The sequence below is a fragment of the Anopheles ziemanni genome, chromosome 2 (genome assembly GCF_943734765.1).
Source record: "Anopheles ziemanni chromosome 2, idAnoZiCoDA_A2_x.2, whole genome shotgun sequence".
NCBI lineage: Eukaryota > Metazoa > Arthropoda > Insecta > Diptera > Culicidae > Anopheles > Anopheles ziemanni.
In genome coordinates this window covers 71485345-71502611 of record NC_080705.1, presented here as the reverse complement: position 1 = coordinate 71502611, position 17267 = coordinate 71485345, and the positions used below count along the sequence as shown (strand labels likewise).

Below are 17267 nucleotides of genomic sequence, written 5' to 3'. Positions count from 1 at the left end.
ACATGCTCTCGTCTCGAAGGTCAGTGGCAGGAACGGCCCAAAGCCCCCGTCGGATCATGCTCGAGCTGTGACGCCGAAAGGGAAAACCCGTTGCATATTTATGAAGCTAAATCTTTATTTTTCGGTCGACCGGGGGGAGGTCAAATAATTTATGGCCAGCCCGAATCGCTTTGCCCAAAGCTTGACAATATCTCGTGACAATATCTGCGTGTCCTATCGTGTCGTCTATCCAGTATCGACCAGAAATTGTTATCCTTTGTCCGACGCTCCAACTTCGAACTCCGTGCGAGAGACAGAGGCCGTGGACAGAGCCTAGGCCGTTGCGCTGGGTGCTAATTTGAATTGGAAATCGCCAATTATCACCCGCCGCCGCTGAGTGAACGTAGAGGAGGATCTCGCAAAGCTAGAAATGATGAGAAAAATCTGGAAAATCTTCTACACATTGGCGCACGAACCAATCCACCACCATCCCTGACCGAGGACGCAATCTGAGTCAACGCAAAAAGAAAAAACGCGAACACGGGACTGACAGGACGTACGTTTGATGCTTAGCGTAACGTCGGCATGGCGTAACATAAATCCCGCCACATGGTTATCGCATAATTTCCATAATGCTCCTCTTTTTCTCGATTATCCTTTTTCTTTCTCGTAAGTACTTAACTGCATATAATTCTCGTGTTATGTATAAATTATCGATGATTTTTATCCTTCTCTTTCTTCTATCTCGCTTTATACTTCCTGTTTCAGAGATTTGTGTTTCGTTAGGAATTATTTTTACATCAATGTGCTTTAGTCTTTCAACACCTATGTTCATCGAATTCACACACTACGAAGTTATCCGTAACACCTGTTGCCGAACGCAATCTCCTTTCTCGCACACGCAAACTTTACCATTTGTTGGAGAAAGTTTCACCCTGGAAACATTTTCCAGGAAATAAAAATGCCTCGAATTAGTCAACTTTCTCTCTATGACGCGGTAGATCTGTCCATTACTTTATTGAATCTTTTCTTGCACGTACACAGAATTCGAATCCATGTCTCTCGGAACTAAGATGTCCGTAGGAAGAAAAAATAAGAGGTAGAACGGAACTGTGCCGTCGAGCCAATTTTCTGAAATAAGAATATATGAATACCTATCTACTGTAGCACACATGTAATGATGTGTCTATGATCTTTTCACACAGCCAGAACCAATGCAGAACCGATATCTAAGAGAAACTAATCAATTCTATTTGTCCCTTCATTGTTTTACTTGAAGAGATGGTGCAAGCTAAATTAGTTCACTTTTTTTCCGTTATCATCTAACTGTTATTTCGTTTTCCGTTACTTGATCTAATTAAAAGTATACTACGTTGTTTTTCTACTAAATCCATATTGGACCTTAAACGGTTTCACTTTTAGAATTATGTTGGATTATTTAGTATTTCAGGCATGCTCAATTTTCATCGGGAGTATTAAGGACGATATGAAAAATAAAACCAGTCCATCCTTCATGGGCAGCTTCTTCCTGGGTTCCAATAAACACCATCACAAACAACCGTCTGATGGTCTGCCTGTGGACTTGTAGCATAAATATGTGGCATCATTCCCAACTGCGTGCTGCATTTGCTTTCCTAACCTCCGCAAACCTACCGCAAAAATAAAGTTCCCGGCAGTAGCCAGATCATCCGCGGAGCTATTAGCGAACATGTCCACGAAAGTGACAAAACAAACTGTCCGCGGGCAGTTCACCAAGCTCCACCACGCAGACCCGGTGTACAAAAATCAATTTCCTGTGACATGAGCTTCCGGCCAGGTGGGGCTCGCGGTTAGCAAAACGGTGCAAGCCCGATTCGGCGGAAACACCGGCGACCTCCTAGCCTCTACGGCTTTTGTTGTTTGCCGTATTGTTCATATTCTTCTTCTTCTTCTTAGACCAAAAGTGTCCTGCGGCTCTGAAAACAAAAAAAACAATCCAACTGTCAAGACGGTAAGCGACTTTGGGAAGGCGCAGGAGTACTCCCGAGCGAATGTAGGAAAGCGAACAAAACAAACAAAGCCTAATAAAGCTTCTTTCTTGGCCTTAAACTAGCAAACTTGGCGAGGGAGTGTTGCGGGCTGGGCAGCAGTGCAGGATGAAATCAAAAGTTGTACAAAATAATACACGAGTTCAATTGAAACGGTTTCACTTGCTTTCCTTGCCTTCTTTCCCTTACGCCTTCGTGTCGCCAGGTTTCCAACAGTTGCGTAATTTCTGGAAGCACAGAAGTAGTGGAAGAGCTCTGAGTTAGCTGATACCAGCGACGCATTTGTACGGTACAGATTTTATTAGTATGGATTTCAATTGAACAACATCTTCCAACGCGCACAGTTTATTTGTAGCACCCGCTAATAGGTTAGAACCAGGGAATGTCGAAGCATGGGGAAGGAAAAATGGGGCACTAGAAAAAGACATTACCGTGGCCGAGCGTTTGAACCTTCTCTGTCGTATGGGTAATTAGTAGAAATAAAGTTTGACATTCAGCTCCACACACGGACAGCAGATAGTAAGACACTTTATGTAACTTCGAGGCAGAACACAGCATAAAAGCATGTAACAAACGCTCAATAACAAAAACTACAAACTAAAGCATACAACTAAAAGCAGAAAAATATTTTTTTTTACATACGCGAGCATAATACCATTTAACCTAACGATAAGAAAAGTCGAAGTAACTAAGAAAACCCTTTTGTAACGAATTGATAAAATAAAAAAAGCAAACATACTTAAAATCAAATCAACGCAACTAACACTTCAAAACAGACACACGTTTACACTGACACACAATCAGACATACCAATCAACTGGGGCGTTTGAACCCGACTGAAAGAGAATACCGGTACCCTTACTGAAACTAGTTGAAACGAGCTCAAATGTAAGTTAAAATTGTAATAGGAAATTGAAAGAAAGAAAAGTGCATAACGTCGTAGGACTGCGCACTCGTCGGAGTGTAGCGAAGAGGGAGAGTAAAATATCGCTATAGAAAAACCACGTGTGACAAACCTAATCCAATAGCGAGTGGTTACGAGAACCAGATCATATGATTTCCGCACTCAGCTGTAGGGCTCAAAAAGTTTGATTCAAACCATACCTTTGAAAGAATCAAAACAAGGCGGTAGGACGCACAGTGGCGATGGGCAAGAAAACGGAACATTTCTTAGTTGCATTACTGTACTCACTTACATCAAACAATTATGAACGTGTAAGAATTTGTCTTACTAAACACTAAAAACAGCTCCATCAAAACAAACATACTAACACGAAGAGCTAACACGGACAGAGACGAATAGAAAATTGGTAAAAATAATCACCCACAATAAACTAAACCGAAAGCAAAACAAATAAAAGAGACAAAAAACGCCGGAAAAACTGATAAGCTAAACGATGCTATGGATTAGTGCACAGTACTGTAAAAATAATGTAGGACTCGTTAATGGATATGTAATTCGTGGCAGTGGACATTTAACCCGGTTTGCAACAGTGAATGTATGCGAATGAAGCTAAACGTAAAAATAAACAAATTGTTAGTTAAGAAAACTAGACACAAACTCACACTAAATGTCAAAAGTTGCGTAGTTAATCTGGGAGAAAAGGAGAGAAAATAGAAACGAAAGTGAGATGTTAAAAAAAAACAGTTGAATAATGAGTATTAACTAAACAAACAAACAAACAGACAAACAAGCAAACAAACAAAAATCTAGCGATCAAACGAACAGGGAAAACACACACTACTGAGAAACTTCCAACGGTCAATCAACACGAGGGGTGTATGGTGGCGCCATAGAAACGGACCCTTGCCTCGAAGCCGTAATTATTGTCAAGTGTGTTTTATCATTTTCCGTAACTCCAGCATTTGTATTCTGTACGGGCACAAGACGCGCAGGGCATACAGAAAGCTGAAACAATCGAGTGCAATGCAATCTCACAATTTCAAGAACGATATCAAAAATCGAACGCGCAAAATCAAACATATTAGGAGTTAGGAACGTCCTAAGGAATACACGAATTTATGCTGTCAATAGTTTCGAAAGCCGCTCACACTACAACACAAACTCTGTACACTACTGTGACTTAAAAGAAAAACAATCAACTAAACCAAACTATGAAACATGTTCAATATAACATCAGCAAAATAAGATTAGCAAACAATATATAGAGGAAAAGAGGCTACGAAGAGTTACAACAGCAATATTTGGTGCACATCGGGCGCGAAGTGGACTTTTAACTTTCGAAAATAAAACATACAGATTGCAAAACACTACGACAAAATTCTTTTTGTCACTCTTACACAAAGCCAATAGTGAATATTTCAGAATAATAAAATCGGAACTCGATCAGCAGCGTCACATTCAGATTGTGCCAAAAGAGGAACGGTGGAAACGGACAGCAAAGAAGTGTTTAAATTGAATCAATTTTCTAGCGGAATACGCCGAACATGCCGAGGCAGCAAATTTCGCTGAATGAAGCTATTATGACGCGTAATAATCGAGTTTTTAGAACCGTTTTATTCTAAAAATTTTCAGGTAATATTTTGTATGAACACAGAAAGTATAAAAACACGGTCAGTGACATTTCTGAACTCAATTCAATAGGAGAAAGGTAAAGCAGTGAAAATGGTTAGCGAGGAAACCGGTTCGGAAGCGTTAGGCTATTACGCAAATTGGTTCAAATATTCAAATAGAACTTAATGTACCACGCTGAAACATAAGTCGACAAGCTCAATCTAGGCACCTTGAATGCTCAATAAACAAAACCCAAAGAGAACTCAACAATGAAACAATAAAAATGCATAGCAAAACATGACGGATACCTGTTCCGTCGCACAATCTAAATGGTCGCGAGGGAACCAAAAAGCAAAACAAAGGAAGCCAATTGCATACACTAGAATCTGGGTTTTAGTCTGCTCTCCGTTTTCTAGATCTAGTAATTAACAGAACACAATCTTCAAATCACATCTTTGTAGCAAAATGGAACGAATCTACCGACGAGAATCTTGCCGAACAGCGCATTTTATGAAACTACCAACCAGAAGACAGGGGATAGGATAGTGTATGCTTCCCGAAGGGAGACGCGAAGAATAATTGAACAAGGATGTAAGAGGAACTTTGAAAATAAAACTTAAAAAGTTGTCTTATCCTTACCAGGCGTTGGTAGCAACCTTAGAAAAGAATGCAGAATAATACTGAGACGGGAAAGTGCTGTTTGATTTGCCGAAGCAGAGAACAATTAGTCACTCGATAGCAGATCCGCAAAAGCTGCAGAATCGAAATAAATTAAGGCACCCGTTTTGTAGTATCTTTCGGGTGTGTGTTGAGTAGCACCGTAAACGAATAGAAGCATCCTCTTAGCCTCGAGAATACGGAGCAAACTAAGTCAGCTAAAACCTTGAATGAACACAAAAAGAAATGCGAACGATGTAAAATTTCATTGTAATGTTTTGTATAAAATTATTAAGAAAAACAATGAGACAGATGTTTTTATGGTTAAATATATAGTATTCCAAAAATTGTTATTCAGCTTCCAACATTATAATTAGTGTTTTAATTCCTTGCTTGAGTTACACGACAACCATGGTTTCAGATTAAATAATACAAAAATGAGGTAAGCCACCGAAAATGATACAACATCTCATTATAACATTTTACAAAGAGATTCTTTTAGTTTGCAATGTGCATGGAACATGGAAAGATTGCTGGATTCTTTCAAATCATTTGTATTTATTTTTTAAAAGTTCTAAGAAATCTGTTTGTGATCTAAAACCCGAAATGGATTTGGGAAATTTCATAATAAATCTTTATTGAAATATTTTTCGAAGGTGAAGAGAATATGGTAAACACTTTATTTAATGTAACGTCTTATTAAATGATGTATTGAACAAAGTATGTATTGAATTAAATATTTGGTTCGTTGCAGCGCCATACAAAATGCTTTCGAAATGTCGTATAGCAAGTGGGTACCTATAAGTGATGAGAATAACAACTCTTTCTAGAGATTTGAATCAGAGTGAATAATCATAACGATGATTCGAATATTTAAGTCACTCTTTTGTGATTTAAAACGTGTAAAATGGTTTATTAACCTTCGAGGTGATTGGAAACCTTAGCTGGGATTCGAATCCCAAAAGAATGAACGAGTGGGTAAAAGAGTCACTAGTCGCCATAGAGATTCGAATCCCAAGTTGTGATTCGAATCCCAAGTTGTGTTTCGAATCCCAAGTTGTGATTCGAATCCCAGTTTGGGAATCACTATATGGGATTCGAAACTCAAAAGAATGAACGAGTTGGTAAAAGAGTCGCTAGTCGCCCATGTAGTGATCCCAAACTGGGATTCAAATCACAACTTGGGATTCGAATCACAACTTGGGATTCGAATCACAACTTGGGATTCGATTCTCTATGGCGACTAGCGACTCTTTTACCAACTCGTTCATTCTTTTGGGATTCGAATCCCAGTTAAGGATTCAAATCAAAGTGAGTCACAAAAACTGTCTGTTAGGATTTAAATAGTTCATTCAATATTTAGATTCGAATCACTCACTCATTCTCACTCAGAGCGCACATCACTAGTACCTATGCGAATTGCTCTTATTCAGTTGATTAAGGTCAGCACGGAGCTTTTGCACTTATTAATAGTATCTAGACGCCAAAATCGGCATATTATAATATATTACATATTACATATTACAATATATTGTACTTATTTCCACCACTGTCCATGCGCTGCAAGTTGTTCTATATACCTTGTTTATTGTGACGATGGTTGTAACCTCAAAAACCTGAGGACGAATTGATAATATATGTGATTAATATCGTTCGTACTGTGTAAGTCGTTCACAAACAGATCACTTAATGCAAATAAATGTTTTAAATTTGTAGTATTCCGCTATTTATCAAACATTTTGCACTGCGATATCGTTACGAAAACCCTCAACGACTTGTATGCAAGATGGAGCTCATCTTCCGCGCGCATTTAAACCACTCACCGCTTCTGCAGCTCACCACCACCAGTGCAATGCAGGAACGCGTACGTTTACAGCTATTTTGCGCTATTTCATTGCAATACACTGTGTGTACGGACGCGTCGTGTCATACACCGGGCAACATGTGTTCGTTAATCGTTTGGTGGTGTGGAAATACACGTTACCGCTCGTATCTTCACCGTGGACGAAGCGAGACGGGACTATGTCCAACAGCCGCTGCACCGCGCGGTGTTCAAGCGAGACAACATGTTCCCATCGGAACGGTAACAGTCGTAGTAGTGCCAGAAGCATTCGTTCATGAAATACTACTATTCGAGAAGCAGATGAAGCAGCAGCAGCAGTGAAGGTACAAGTTTAGGTGATCGAAAAAATTAATCAAACGTTTTCAGTCACACAAGCGACGAACAACACACGCGAGTTGAAGGCGTGCAGAGAAGACGCGTCAAATAAAAGTGATTCGTTGGAAGTGTTTCTTGAAAACAGAGAGGTGCGTTTTGCCAAAGGTGACTCGAACTTCGTAGCAGGTGAATAGTTGGTACAACAAACGGTCTTTTTCTCCCGTGTGTCCCCATCCAGTGCAACCGGTCAAAATTCGTTGGACGGAAGTGTAAGTACACGTAGGTACGGCAGCAATCGTGCGTGCGTGCGTACGTTCGTTCGTACAACCGTGTGCATGGTGGCCAAGGAAAACACGTTCACGACAGAGTGCGTTCGCGAACCAACCACCACCAATCGCTAATCATCAGATAGGGCACGAAAAAAGGCAACCATATCCCAGCGCAAAGTTGTCCGAAATAGGCAACACAGTAGACGCTGCGTAACCTAGAGCCCACCACACGCAGCCTGTTTTGATTTATTTTCCTCCATTTCGAGCCCCCGGGCTGCAATCGGTGCGGTGTTCATCTCTTCCGCGCGGGGTGCAATCGATGCACACGGGGATGCAAGGGTTCGGTGTTTTTTTTTTCATTTTTCAATTTTTTTTATCGCGTTCTCGTTTGCTAAAAAGGTGCCCCTCTACTACGAGTGCATTTCCGATAACCGACCATCATTGGGACGCGTTTTTTTTTTCCTCCGCACGCATAAAGCAGATCCCCATAACATAACACACACAGACACATACAAGCAGCCACACCATCCGTTTCCATGCTATTTGCCGATCGAAGCGGAGGAGATGGTAACAAAATAAAACTCAAGTGCGAGACTATCCTAACCCCAAAAAGGAATCCTATCGCCTACGGGCCGGAAGGTAAGGGCGCAAGTGGAGAGTGGGTGTGTGTGATCTTCGCGGTGTGGGTAGGGGGTGGCAACTGTATCGGCGGGATCGCTCTAGTTGGCGTTGATGAGCCGTTTTGTTTTTTTTTAAGGTCCTCGCGAGGTGATAGGTAACAAAACCGATTTTTACGAGATGTTTTTCTGCCACAATTGCACGGAAAATGACATTAATTGTAATAATAATCGAGACAATTTTTAGAAAATAGTTCTTTTTTTTTCTTCCCATTAGCACGAAAAATCCGACACGCGACTGGTCCGTCCCTCAGAGCCGCGGGTAGCCTGCTGTAGATGTGTGTGACACGTTACATGGTCTCGTGTGCGTGCGTGTATGCCATGCTCCAAGGTGTGTTGTAGAGAGACAGACGTATATGTCACTCCCGTCTGCGCCTCTTCTTGCAGCATAGTGCTGACCAGCCGACGAGAGCGAGAAGGCGCCAAAAGCAGACCAACTGCAGAGTGCGAGAGTGCATAGTGTAGTGACGGCGGAATACCGATAAGATTTTCTAGCGAAAGCGCTTAACATCATTAACGGCAAGCAGAAAAACAATCTCAGTGCATCCAGAAACAATCGCACCCAGTCTGGTCGGGTGGTGCAAGGAAAACAACAAACATCGGAATCGTTTTCCAAGCGGGAACGTGGTCGCGAGTCCGACGCAAGACTTTAGAAGCGAAGAGAGGTGTCCTGTGCGAATCGCGGGTTTCTTACCGGTCGGTGTTTGAACGCGGAAGTGTGTTCTGTTCGACGGAAAAAGGGTGTTTTTTGTTTCTACAAACGTACAACCAACACTTCACAAACAATGGAGAAACGCATCCTGTTGGAAAAACGAGGCCGCTCGGATGATCAGGTAAGATTGTAGTTTTTTTCTCTTTAGTGCACCTTTGTTTACGAATTGGCCTACTGAAGATGGCTCCTAACCTTTACCTAACCTTCCGTTCGGTTTGCAAAATCTACTGTAGCATTTCCTTCCACCAGTTGTTTTCTGTAGGTGATGTTTGTTCAATTTTGAAGTACATTTCCCTCGTGGAACTCAACCTTTATCTATAAAGGTCATTGCAAAACATGAAACATGATGGTTCGTTTGTTTATGAACTGTTTCATCCTACTGTGAAGGTCGTTTTGGGTATTGCATGTTCGTTGGATATATTCCATCCGATGTTTCGTGAGTCAAAGCGACCACATTAAAATGGTATCGAAACCCGATCGCAATATGTTTAGCAGTCTACTTTGATCCGTTCCCGGTGGCATGCAACAAGATTGTTATCATCTTTTCAAGGAATGCTGATTTCCTAGCCGTGCGCATCCGTGTCCACATTTTACTACAAACAAAGCCGTAGTATCTTCGCATGATCTAAAAGAAAGATAGCTTTTAGTAAATATCGATATGATTTTCGCTTTCCGGCTTCCGCCATATTGCTTCAACGAGGTGGTTATTAGAAAGAATAAAAAAAAACTGTGCCCCTTATATCCTTGCACCTCCGAAGAACAACTCTCTCCCACTATATCTTTTTCTCTCTCGCGTGCTCTTTCGGTGTAAGCGTTGATATAATTTTTCCGGTTTCCAACCGTGTGCTGCATAATTTCGAATGCCGTAACAGAGGAAGCTGCGTTTGATGAATGGTTTGCCGTGAAAACTTCATTCTGATCGTGAAAGCGTCATTTTGTACCATTTTCACGCTATTACGACGTTTCGTAATAGTAACTCTTTGATCGACGGGCGACCACCAAACGAGTAGTTTTTTTTGCCATCAATTGTATGCATGCAAACTCATACTATTGGAAGGGTACCGCGCGCCTTTTCTGTGAGCAGTTTGTGGAAGGAAATGTCAAGGGAAAGCGCGGGAGCCAGTGTAGTTGTTTTGTTCGTGTGTATGCTCAAGAAGCACAGTCTTCGAAGCAACATAAACGCTCGCGTACACACACGCATACGCCCAACACGGCGGTTTACCTCTACTGGCGTACGTGATAACGATTCGCTCATATGGTGTGTTTTCATGTGCTCTGTTGATCATTGTTTGATTCAATTTTTCAACCGCAGGAGGCACTGAAATTGAAGAGATTCAAGATTCCATCAATTAAAATAAGCAATATCATGCAAGGCGTTTGATCGAAAACGAAAATTATTGGGCAAAGAAAATTCTACGCACTTTCCGAAAGCAAACGCGCTCTCGGACGTACCGTTCCAAACACACGCACACACCGACTGTTGACTCATCAATAGCACACAAGTTTCGATTCATACACAAACTCATCCTCACCATCGACACCAATACCGTCGACGCACACAACGATCCAACAGCGAGAGTGTATGTGTGCGAGCACGCGTGTGTGTGTGTGTGAGCGCGCTTGTGTGTGTTGGTGAGAGTATCTTTTGTGGTCCTCTTAGGGCAGGGGCAACACGGCAGAGGGTCGGAGAGAAGGGTTTTGTAAAATTTTCAACCATGCCGCCATCTTTGATTTTCACCTCGTTACGGGGGTCTTCGGTCGGTGGCGTTTTGCACTGTCATTTTTGCATCACTAAACCAGACGGACTCGCACCAGGATAGTAGCACCTCCATTGCATTCGGGCGAAGAACCGTTTGTCGATCCTCTAGACCTCACGGAAAAGCCACACAGCCGGAAATGCACTGGCGTTTGGGACATTTTCACCTGCATAATTGTTCGGGGACCTACAGCCTGCTCATGTGAACGCCTGGTTGCGACTGGCGTGTACTTTGCGCACACATTCATTCGTCCCTCTCAGTCGTGAGTGGTATGATTTCATATTTATAAAAAAAAAACATTTATCGATGTGTGCGTACAAGTGAGTAGCTCACATATACTCGGCGAGTTTTCTATGGATGAAGGATTGCTTGCTTTTCTCAAAGCTAGATGTGTTTTCTATTGCACTTTGTTTGATTAGTTTATCAAAATTCAGATTTGATTGATAAACAATTGAAATCCTTAGCCCTTGTTTTTCATTTGCTGCAACTCTTTATGCTGTACTTAGTTTATATCTTTATTAATTCGTCTTTAAACTCGCGGTCCTCATTTTACTTCGTTATTGTTACGAATTTGTCACTTTCGTAATGGAAAAAAAACTGGAAGTTTACTATAGATATTATAAAGTTTATTAACTGGAGCTCTCTGAACTTTATTGGAAACGGAAGTTAAACAACTAACATTTATAATTTTAATCCGTTGGAACGGAACTTGAACATTAATCCGAGTTAACGGACTTGTTGAAAATCGATCATTGCAATAGTAACTAACACAAACGGCCGTCGCACCTACACCTACAAAAATACTACCACACGTTTGTAAATCTGTGTGCGTGCGAGTTTCAGTACCGGTCAGCACGAAGGTGTATAGGTTTGTTTTTTCAACAACAAATCACTCACACTTAGCCGTGTCAGTTGGCGCACATGATTTTCAATGTCGTGCTCATAATTGTTGGCAGGCGGTTACGGTTTATGCATGCAAATGGAAATATGTAATTTTAGATCTTTTTTTGCTTGAAACTACCTTCGTTTTTATGAAGAAGTTGAAGTAGAACGGTAATTACTAAAATTTAAAAAATGTTTGGTTTGCATCAGCCTAGTAAGATCGTTTCAGCTTTTCATTCATGTTTTGGAACAAAGCATAAAATCGAATAAGAAATATCCATCATGTTTTGTGATCGAGCATATGATCTCTTCTTTGTACATTATGATAATTCAAACTAAAAGTTGTTTAAAAAATGTAGTACAGTTGATTTACAAACCTTTCTTTAACGAATTTTCGTTTTAACTACTTTCCAAACTGATGCTAAAATGTTTCTTTTTCTAAATTGTGTTCCTTTCCAGATCACAGAGCTCATCCTTGACAACTGTCGGAGTACATACATCGAAGGATTGACGGACAGTTTAACCGCACTGGAAACACTCAGCCTTATCAACGTTGGGCTGGTATCGCTGAAAAATTTCCCTAAGCTATCGAACCTCCGTAAGCTCGAACTATCGGACAACAGAATATCCAATGGCCTGACCAACCTGACAGGCAGTCCGAAGCTGACGCATCTGAATTTGTCCGGAAATCGCATCAAAGATTTCGATGAACTGCAGCCATTGAAGCATCTGCAGAATCTTGAAGTGCTCGACTTGTTCAACAATCAGGTCACACTGATCGAGAACTATCGTGACAAAATTTTCCAACTGATACCATCACTGGCATATCTGGATGGGTAAGCATGGTTGCATTATCAATAAATAGTTCTATTCGTTGTGTATTGTTTAACTAATTTCGTATCATTCGTTACAGGTTTGATAAAGATTTCGCAGAAGCACCTTCCGATGACGATGAATGTGTTGGTAGGTATCAAACGTTGCTTTTCCTCATTGCCCCGGATAGGTTCGCAATTTCCTACGCTCTCTAACGTATCGAACAAGTTAAAATATTTGTAAATATGTGACCACCAGTCATACGATCTGTTTAACGTTTTAAAAGAACAATGAAGTACCTTATGCTCGTTGCAAATGAGTTTGTTTTAAGCTGTTCCTACACATTACCACCGCTTTCCCCTTGTCGGTATCTTCCATTGCAAGCAAGCCTCAAAACGGCACACACCATATTAGAAATAAACCTGGATGTTGTAAAGAACGAACTGCCACGAACCCACCCTGTTTGCAGATGATCGCAACCCGCACCATCATCCCTCACAGTTCTCCATCAATGGTATCGAAATTGATCTCGACGAACTGGAACAATTCGAGTCACGTGTGCGACAGAAACGATCGCAAGAGGCTGCCCTGCTGGCGGCAGGGGGTGGTAATGGAACCACCGATACTGATGCCAACCTTGGCCAGCGCGAGCTTACCGAAGAGGAACCGATGCTTGCCTCTGCATCCGTTGGTGGTCAACAACGGGCCGGCGATAACGATGATCTCGATCAGTTGTACGAGGAGATTCAACGCAAACAGGCGGCTGAAAATTCGCTCCTTGACCAGCAGAGGCAGCAGCTGCAACAGGACGAAAGAAGCACGGTTTCTTTTCTGTCACTTCTTCTTTCATTTGCATCCCTCTTGGCTCTCATTAATCAGCTATATTATCGGCAAGAGCAGCCGCTTCTAGAGGAAGGGATATTGCTAGAGGAGGCAAATAGTATGGAAGACAGTGAAGGTCCCGAAGAGGGAGGAGAGGATCCTCAAGAACATCCGATAATGAACATTGAAAGTGATAACAGCCTTGCTGATCAATAATAATCCTGTGTTTCAGAAGTAGGTTCCGTGATTGATAATTTTCCAGGTGTGCGTGTGTGTTTGTTTGCTTGTTCATCAACAATAGTGAGGGCAGAGAATATATCGAACCATTGTCGCCAGGCACCTATTTTAAACTATTGATGTACTATTTAAAATATTTTCTGCTTCCTTTCCCACTTTCGCGCTATACGGACTCAGGCACGGAGGAGGAGGAAGATTCGTGCGAGGAATCGGATGACGTCTCACTGGCGTATCTGTACAATGAGAACCTCGAGGAAGATCAGGAGGACTGGAAGAGCGTGGAGAGTGATTACAACAACGACGTAGACGACGAGTTTGACACGGAGGATGAGGAAGACGATGGCGAAGAGGATGGCGGTGGTGCCGGTGCGAACGATGGTGAGGACGGACCGGATAGTGACGGTAGCGGCTTGGAAGAGGATGATGAAGACGAGGACGGCGAAGATGGAGAGGACGGCGATGAGGCGGCCGAGGCAGCAGATGCCCCGGCGGAAGCGGAGGCAGGAACAACCGCCGCCACAGCTGCAGCAGCAACAACAACAACAACCACCACAACAGAGACGGAAGCTGCAGCCAGTGCCGCCGCCGCTGACGAGGAAGACTCCGAAGCGAAAGGTATGAAAGCTAGTGCATGAAAGCAAATGTAGGATATTAATGGTGTCCATCTATGTTTTTTCAGCTACTGAATCGGAAACCAGAGGAAAGAAGAGAAAGTTCGAAGGCACTGATAGCGATGGTTAAACAGCCACGCATCGTAGAGGACAAGACGACGAGAGGTACAAAGGAGGGAGACACGGCCACAAAACCAACACATACGGGACAGGCAGACGGGGGCTTCGCCTGCCCTCACACAGAAAGAGAGAGAAAGGGAGAGAGGAGGAGAGGTATTCATTAAGATGATTTCCTGGCAACCACCCCAAAACAAAATCGTTTGCAAAATTAGAACCAAACCCTCATGCAGTACATTCTTTACCAACAACAGGACAGTGTAATCATCTTTGAAAAAAACCCATCAAACAAACAAATCTGATACAACATCCATACAAACAATACATTTAAATGGTTCTTTGCGGAGCAAAAGAATACTATTCCGTTTTGAACCGACTAGCTTGGAGGAGAAGAGTAAGGAAGGAAAGAAATACAAAACTTTAAACATACAGTAGGACATAGAAACGTTGCGACAATTCACCAGTTTGCTGATACCGACGAGAGAGAGTGAAAAACCGGAAAAGCGGAGCGGAACTACTCTATCCTCGAATTTGTGAATATTTTGTAATCGCATGTAAGGAGACTGGGAAGAGGCGGGAGGGGTGAGTGAATGGTCATTTAATCATTCGCACATGCGTGAGGAACACAAATGATTGAATATTTGGGGTGGGAGGGGGAGCCGCAAAGGAACTACTGGATTATTCGTTAAATACCCTTATGTTGTAGTGTTATTTCCGTTTATGTAAGACACATCATATGAGAAGAAAGTTTTGTCCATTCTTTTGGTTTTATTGTTTTCTTCAATCTCTTGTCTATGTTTGTACCTTAGTTCCACGTTTTGGTCCTTTAATTTTATTTGTTTTTTTTTATTCGTCCAGGATACCAATTTGAACAGCTTAAACACACACATTAAACCCATGCGAGCAAAATGCACTTGTTGAATATTTAGAACGGGACAAAAAATAAAAGAAACGCATTAATTTAAACCTACAGCACCCGATAAAAATCCCAATGAAATGTTACTGTTAATGTTTCGAAGCAATGATTTTTATTATTATTATTATTTTGCTAAGTGTGACCAACTTATTTGTTGAAGATTTTAATTTTAAATCTTTCCTTGTAAGCATACGATCATTTACTCAGGCAATGGTTTTCGTTAGTATTCAAGTCAGTAAGCAAAGCCTGCTAGATCATTCATATACCAGGTTGAAAGTCAACATGATTCTTTCTCTCGTGTAGTGGCAGCAGGAGGAAATGGGCGTGCAGGCAATGAAGAGATTAAGATGTGCGACGTGTTGAAGTCATTTTTATCCCAGATTGATCCGTACGACAAACAGCGGGCGCCTTTTTTCATTTTCCTACCGACGGTGGAAATGCTGTACAGTAGCTTCCGTGTGGCAGCCGGCTAATAGGTATTGAGAATTGCAGGATATTTTGCCCGAAGGGTTGGGTGGGTGCCGGTGTGAAACATCTATATCGTATTAATTTTTTATAAAAGAATTAATCTATAAATCATTTTGTTCTTAAATACAACTTAGTTATAGGATTTTAAGCCAGATCAAAACATCAAAGAATCAAAGCAAAGGATATAGGATTAGTGTGGTATAACATGTGGAAATGTTTGGAGAATTTCCTAAAACAATCTATTTTCTCTTTCTATGTGGAAAAACGAGTTCGATCTAATGCTACTCATTGCTTTTCTCGCAAACATACGTTTGTCTTCTTTGCATACGATTGATAACGTGGATGTTTGACTGATATCATTTTCGTCTTTCCGTTCAACTGTTAACGTTACTCGTTTTGCCTTAAAATGCCAAACATTAATTCCAAATGTGTTTTGGTGTCTGTACGCTATGAAGCAACGTTTTCCGTTACTGAAAGCATGTATTCCTGTTGCATTTGTTGAGGAAATCATTTTGAACAACATTTTTAAAAAACCCGAAACACACTTTCAGGCCCAACTGAGTCAGTTGGCTGAAGGCCGAACCATCGAAGTTTGCTTCGGAGGTACAATCAAAAGTTGAAATATTTGGTAAGAGTTGGTATTTTGATGCAATTTTAAGCTTGTTTCTGTCGAGGGACGAAACCAAACGTGCCCTTTATGCAATCACATGGCAATATATGTTGACGGTGACGTGCAACATATGAACGAACAACAATTGTAAGCACATGCAAACAAAGGAAATGAATCGACAGGTCCTGTGAAGGAAACAAAATAAAGTAATCAGAATATGAGGGTGGATGCGAGGGGGAAAACTTTCAAGTATTCCGGGTTTGATAAGTGTGAAAAACCACGGAAGGAGTGCGCAAACATGGAACAAAATTTACAATTACTAAGTATATTTGTTTAAATAAATCATCAGAAAACAAAACAGAAATTTTCTATCATAACGATGTGTGTTTTACTTCGGAATAATCTAAAACGTGACCGTAGAGTTGAAAGAAAACATGTGCTGGATCAGGATTAAAAGTATTAACAATGAGATAACAGGATAAACATGAAGATTAAGCAACGACCTTCACAGGAACAACACCGGCGGGACTGCGAATCGATTATTGCCAATTCATTTATTCATTCATTTTTTAATGGTCAACTCGTAGTCAGAGGTGTGATTTAATTGAATTGCTCGGTTAACCACATTAGGAAGCCCGGAAAAATCTTACATTGACAAAATTAAATTTTAAACAGACCGTTCTTTTCAGGAACAACTTTGGGTTCAACCGATTTTAGTTCGAAAACGAAAAATCTGTAGTAACCTTGGTTATATTACAATGGCTTTTGACAGCGATTCTAAAGCCTGGCACACACTATGCACACCTGCGCGATGCTGGTTGGAATTGGTAATACCAAAACAATCATGGGTAAAATCCCAAATGAAGCCCCCCCACCAAAATCGCTGTCGTGGCTACACCATTTGTGAGCAGATGTACCTTAAAGGTATGCAATTGGTGAAACAAATGCCGTTGTGTGAACCGTTTGAATTGAAATCTCGTTAAATTAAAGATGATTATTATACTGGAAAGGATGTACAACATAATATCCCTCATGCATAA

The 17267-nt window shown here is 41.3% G+C and overlaps 1 protein-coding gene across 1 annotated transcript; it reads left to right on the top strand.

Annotated features, from left to right (window-relative positions):
- Positions 1–7345: 7345 nt before the first annotated feature.
- On the top strand, positions 7346–14377 carry LOC131294295 (acidic leucine-rich nuclear phosphoprotein 32 family member A). Its single transcript, XM_058322345.1, has 6 exons — positions 7346–7605; positions 8500–9115; positions 12093–12469; positions 12547–12596; positions 13683–14120; positions 14185–14377. The coding sequence occupies exons 2-6, from the start codon at positions 9068–9070 to the stop codon at positions 14244–14246; spliced, it is 975 nt and encodes a 324-aa protein (XP_058178328.1). The 5' UTR covers positions 7346–7605; positions 8500–9067; the 3' UTR covers positions 14247–14377.
- Positions 14378–17267: the final 2890 nt, after the last annotated feature.

Coding starts and splice junctions, on each gene's coding strand:
- LOC131294295 (XM_058322345.1), top strand. CDS start 9,068: ATGGAGAAACGCATCCTGTTGGAAAAACGAGGCCGCTCGGATGATCAG. Junction 12,470..12,546: donor TCACTGGCATATCTGGATGG/GTAAGCATGGTT, acceptor CATTCGTTACAG/GTTTGATAAAGATTTCGCAG. Junction 12,597..13,682: donor CGATGACGATGAATGTGTTG/GTAGGTATCAAA, acceptor ATACGGACTCAG/GCACGGAGGAGGAGGAAGAT.